The sequence below is a fragment of the Metarhizium album genome (assembly GCF_000804445.1).
Source record: "Metarhizium album ARSEF 1941 chromosome Unknown scaffold_107, whole genome shotgun sequence".
NCBI classification, from domain to species: Eukaryota; Fungi; Ascomycota; class Sordariomycetes; order Hypocreales; family Clavicipitaceae; genus Metarhizium; species Metarhizium album.
The window spans coordinates 428-6,881 of record NW_024467681.1 but is presented as its reverse complement, the minus strand read 5'-3'; the positions used below and the strand labels follow the sequence as shown (position 1 = coordinate 6,881).

At 41.5% G+C, this 6,454-nt stretch overlaps 1 protein-coding gene across 1 annotated transcript; it reads left to right on the top strand.

The window, feature by feature from the left end:
- Positions 1 to 5,059: 5,059 nt before the first annotated feature.
- Positions 5,060 to 6,040, top strand: MAM_08462 (uncharacterized protein; the record flags this gene model as incomplete). The annotated part of the gene is made up of 1 exon (XM_040827259.1): positions 5,060 to 6,040. One exon carries the CDS (start codon positions 5,060 to 5,062, stop codon positions 6,038 to 6,040), a length of 981 nt encoding a protein of 326 aa, XP_040674745.1.
- Positions 6,041 to 6,454: the final 414 nt, after the last annotated feature.

Here is a 6,454-nt window from a genome sequence, read left to right as displayed (position 1 = left end):
CCCTCCTTGTATATCAGCTGAAAGCATATGCTGCTATCAGTTTTTGCTAGTATCTTAGTGGCTGCAAGATTTTCAATATGCATGCTAAACGGACTTATTTCACCAATATGAATAATGAGATTGTCACCCGATCTATTGTCGTATGATCGATTCTTCAAAACGTCGGATATATCAAGACGTCTTATAACATCCGAGTCAAAGCTCCGGCGCCACCTGATATTGAAAAGACCCATTGAATACTACTGCACTAACACAGTCAGCTATAATAAGATCATAGGCAGCTTTGACTAGTATATGGTTATCTTCTGTAGTGCATGTGCACAGCAGCCCTAGGCGCTGGCACTTTGTGCAAAATTTTCCTACAATTGAATCACCACGAGCTGCAATCTCATCGTCACAACATTGCAAGCCTGCAGAAGATGCAGACTGCACTTCCATTTCTCCCCACGCAACTCCCCCGCCTCTAGCTCTTCCGTCAGGAGTACGTAGCGAATTTTTACCCACCTTGATATGTGATATCTGATGTCTCTCTCTTGACATCTGAGTCTGATTGAATACTCTGACTATGCCAAGAGACGCCTTCGTAGGTGTGAACTTAGCCTTACCCTGATTATCATATACCAATGTTCTATAGTACTTCCCAGTAGCGCCAGAAGTAACCAAAAACTCATCGTCTATATCAGGTCTTTCTCCTGGTCTGACAACATATGGTAGAGATTCGTTATTTGCGAACAAAGATAGTGATTTAGCAGCTTCATATATCAAGCCGTTGGTTTGTCTTGTGACAACTGACGACATGCCCATCACAATGTCTGGTACCACCTGTCCATATTCGGAGTGGTGAGCTATAGGCATGTCTTCATAGTTGGTAAGAACAGCAATACCTTTTTGCCCATGTCCCATAGATAACTTATCACCATCTTGTAACTGTTGGTGACTTCTAACTCTAACGTTAACATCGCCGTTATTAAGCTCGGTTATGCTATGAACTACTCCAGTAGGAACATATCCAACTGCATATCTACGACCTTTAATCAATTCATCAGGATCATGACTACATCCTTTCTGACATGGAGACTTCCACCATTTGCATACTATGCCGCACATCGTAGATCCTACAGGAAGTATAGTTTCGTTCCGAGATATATTGTATGAGCATAATGACACTGTACTGAAACCTCCGTTGTCTACATATCTTTTTGATACTATAATTGCATCCTCGTATGTATATTCCATATTCAGAAATAGACACTGAACATTCTCACCTGGCAGATGTGAAGATATACTAGCGTTTCCATCGTTTATGTCTTGAAGCACAGCACTATAAAAAGGCGTTGTTACCACAGGATTAAATGTATAGCATGGAGATACCGCAGCGTTTCCAGGGCACCATGGAAGACAGGTAGCCTGAGGCGTCTGAACTGATGCGATAAGCGGACGTGGAGCTCTGTTTTCGTTCATGTACGGTATGAGACTGAAGTATGCAGAGAAGCATGCCCGAACCTGGTCCTGCCCTTTAACATCAATCTTAGGTTTAATGCCGCATCTAACTCTGGAGGATTTATGTGTCTCAACATTGTCAGCCCAGTAACCATTGCTGCATTGTTTAATCAGAGTACCGCAACTTACAGATATAATAATAAATCTCTCGTCATTATCTACATGAAGGCTGAACAATGTTGGTCCCATAAGAGATAATAGTCTATGATGAGAGCACAGTAGTATTACCTCTTTGTATGTCATATCACAGTATATCCCCATACAGAACACGGTCCACGTGCTTGGTGATCTAACGACAGTGGCTCTAGAGTCTTCAATAACATGGTTCGATACTTCATGAAGCTTGCCTATAGTATCTCTTGATAGCACCCGTACTCTTGTACTACATGTGACTCGTCTCACTCTTCCTGCTTCAGTCGAGTGTGATGTGTGTCCTGCGCATATATACCCTATATACTCGTCCATCTTATAGCCTCTGTTCTCCATATTAGCAACTTTACCCTCCTCTCCTGGGCTCATGTCTATGCATTCGTTATCATGGAGAGATCCTATAAGTCCTATCGATATAGTTGCATTGTGAGGATACAAAAATATCTTATCGTATGAGACATCGTTTATATAGTGATCTGTTTCCATTGCGGCATGTGCAATACTAGCAGATAGAGGAGGACCTGGAGAGCGTCTCAGCTTGTTTAAGATGTCATAGTGGTGTTTAGGGACAATCCCTGAAGTTACAGACCATTGCTGGTCAGCATCACCGCTTAGCTTATACTTTACAGTTCCAGGTAATGCCCACAGTCTTCCAGTGTTGAATGCTGTAGTCAGCCTCACATCTAGAATGTCAATCAGGTCAACCAAATTGTTAGCTCTTTCAAGTTTGAAGCATATTATCTCTGAGCTTTCCATATGCCCGATGATGTTTCTGAATCTATTTAAGCATGGTATCTGTTCTGCCGACACTGCAGCACTAGCCTCAGGTATGTCACTGGGAACCCAGCATGAACCCTTTGCATCTCTGTAGTCGATACATGCATTTCTGAGAGTCAAATGATCTTTAAGAGATACTGCTTCAAGTTTCGTGAAGTCAACACTCAGAGAGAAGTTCTTGAGAGAGTTATAAGAGGCCATTTTGTTCAGCGTTGAGTAACTGCAGCAACTTCGTTGCATATGTCACGTGTGTCTGACAGCAGACATAAGCCTGGGTCTTACCGTTATACAATATCACATATAGAATGGATAGGGATCCAGATACTGTTATGTCCGTCTCTACGTACGATGAGGAAGCAGACGACATGATTGGCGGGGGTTTGTTTACTCGCGACTGGAAGTTAGTGGGCACAGATCCTCCATATCCACCTCCAAGTCCTGATAGCGGTGTCAGTGATGCACCGAGTCATTTCGTGATGTTCTATGAAGAGAATATGGAATGGGCTAAGTCTGAAAAGAATTCAGCTAAAAATCATTCGGCTTTGTCCCCAATAGTGTTAAGCTCTCGAGCGATTGATGCAGTTGAACTGATACCTGTATCTACAGTATCACTAGGGCCATACTATGACTACTTCTCAACACATGTGACTAGAAACCGTAGTGATCAGTTGGTCAACATCTGTAAGAGTGGTAAAAAGAGTCCATGCTTTGATATTAAGAACTGTTATCTAGTACAACCATCGTCTACTGGTAGCTTGGCTAACTTTGTTATTGCTGACGTTAATGGAGTAAGGTGTGTTCCTCTTGTGCCAACATCTGTTATATACAATATAATGGATTCACTAGCTGAGATCGGTATCAGTATAGTTCCAACAGTACATGACGCTCTAGCATTTAATGGATGTAGAGTAAGAATGTCTGAACTATATACCAGTTGCGAAATACCTGACTCAGAGTGGAAAGGGAACACATTCACTAGAGATTTTAATAGACTCTTAAGATGCAGCGCAGTTACGACTGCTACACTTACGGTGTCTATGGTTCTAGGCGTTGCATATGGATCGAGATCTCGATATCACCATCGTAAGGCTCTCAGTATAGTGGTTCACTCAATTAAATAAACGATGAAGAATAGTCACGATTGCGGAGTTACAAGACTGTACAAGAGTCTCGGCATCAATATATATGATCAATGTAGTGTCGGTCCTAGCACTCATCAATATGCTGCAATAGATGCATATATAGAGAACTTAGAGTTACCACTTGTGACAAATCATAGCTTCTGCGGTGTTATGCACAGTCCGAAATTTTGCATAGATTCAAATATAGCATTAAGAGCATCTGTATTAGCGATCATAGGAACTTATGTAAGGATGAACAATCTGATATTCTTTACATCATGGGATAACGACTTGTCAGCATTTTTAGATAGTGTATCAGCTATCAGAGCACAAGTCTGTCCTGGCACCACTATCAGTGTATGCATGGACAGATCTAAGAAAATTTTCAGAGTAACATCACATGACACTGGACTGACAAGTAGCATGACCGAGAGTGATATGGTTGTGCTGGTTACCAATCTTGTTGACAATGACCGATCAATGACGTTTTATCTGTGTCAAGATTCAGACATGTATGCTACGTACATGCATAATAACAAAGGTTCCATGTGGGTCTCGAAACCATCGAGATCTATACAGCTTGCGGGTAGTTATGACTCGGAAGTGATGCCTATGTTATATGAAACTCCATCTAAAGACAGTATTCTAAGGCTCAATGTAGGAAGAGGACAGATGGAAACACAGAAGTTCAACGTATTGGAGTCCCAGATAAACGCTACAAGCTCCAATGTCATGTCTGCCGCATCCAAAGACAATTTATGCTATTGCTGTGCATATATGAAAAAAGTTCACGAAATGCTGTGTCCATGCGAGAGCAACGCTAGCCTGTCGTTTGAAGCAGAGCTCCTGACGTCTTTCTTTGATGAATCGGAGTAGGGAGCAGCGATGCTGCTATCCGTACTCTAAAAATGGATGAAACGTTGAAAATTTTAAGAGATAGATGCAAGGAGCTAGTAATTAAAATCAACATACTTGAAAAGAAACAGTTTGCATCATTACCACTCGCTAGATACATACTATCGATACCATATATGCTCCCTATTGAACATGTAATTCTTGCAGAGAGACCCTATGCAACGGATATATTTCCATATGCTGGTTCTGCAATGTCGTACGATGCTAATCTCAATATGAAGACTACGCCCATGGTTCACTTTCTAGCACTGGATATAAGTAATGGAACTGATCTGAGCTATGAGACATGCAAGGAATGGTTCAGAGACAGTTGGAAGTATTTGCACAAAGGTATACTATTGTTGAATGTATGTACTTCATACAGTTTCATGGACAATATGTCCGAGAGAGAACGAGTTGCAATGGAGGAGTTCATAAGGGATATCGTATCTATATCCCTAAGGTTATCGAATAAAAAGATACATATTTACGCACTGGGAAATCCTGCTCGGCATAGTGCCAGTAGAATACGTTCAAGCATCATTGAGACCAAGAGCAGGGTTACTATTCATGAGTGTAAAAATCCAGCTGGATTTAAGCATAAATTTGGCGACACAATGTCGCCCAGCTTTACTATAGGTGCAAAGTCGCTCACTAGATTGCTTGCTGGATTGATAAAGAGTACATCCGACTGTAACAATCTTCTTACTGAGGAAGACTATTTCAAGATGGCAACTGAGGATCCAGACTATCGTAAGTTGATTAACAGAAGTGCGAGTACTGGCGAAAGCTTCAAAGCTATATCATCGTATTTCAAAGCAAACACCGGAAAGACTGTCGAACGTAACGAGGAACTCTTCGAACGTGCAGCTCAGGAGATGAAGGAATTCGTTCTAGCTTTATCTGCACTGAAAGTTAAGACATTGTTTGCTCAGTTGAATGAACCTCCATCTACATCAAAGCCTGCATACTTTAACAGGCGAACTGATTATAATAGAAATCAGTACAGTAGAGGTAGCTCTTCCAAGGCATCAGTTCAAACACCAAGTAAGAGACAGTCTATCGGGTTTGCGGATGATGACACTCCTCAGGAACAATCCACTCAGGGCAGCACTGCAGAATCCAACTCTAGTGTTAGTACTCCTCGTACATCTAACGTTCCTCGAACACCTAACAATCCTCGATATGCTGGATCTATAGCAGGGCAAAGTAGCGCTACTCGACGAACTACTAACATTGGGTTTGCGGATGATGATGACGATACTATCCCAGAGGAACCTGAAGCGGCTGGTCCCAGTAGTGATTTCAACACAAATATCGATGAGAACGAGATACAAGATCTGTCATACATAGCTGACTTTGTTGATCCTGCGAATGAGGAGTACAATATCGAGCCTGCTATTATCGAATTCCTACAGGAGTCTATTAGAACTAGACGTGCTATGACCCCTACATCCAAAGAAGTTGTAACTATTATCAGAGAGACGCGCTCCAACCCTGAGCAGAGGTCTATTGCTAACGCTCTAGGAATGGAGGGGGGTATAATTGACATGCCACATCCTATTATGCAGTGGGTTTTAAAGAACATAGTTGGCTAACAGTGTAGTACTACCTGACACTGTCTTTCCACTTCTTGAAATCTGTTTTGCATTCGAGTGCTGTAGTAGCTGCTACTATAGACTTTTGTCCGTTCGCTAAAATTAATTGTGCGTATATCTTTTTCTGATGAGCAGTCATTTGTTTCACCTTCTCATGAAGAATACTACTGCCTTTAGGCTTAGGTGATGTGTTCACAATATTTAAAACTCCTTCTCTCGTTATGTATGGAAAATCCAACGCAGACAAATTCCTTAACCTTGAACTACTAATAACTCCAGGACACAGCAGTGATCTTTGTCTTATCTCCTCCACGCAGTTTGATATAGTAGGACAATTAAGTATTAATGATTGTATATGTTCATTCTTGCACACTACAGTTCTACCTGATATGGGACTTGCAATAATGTCAAGAG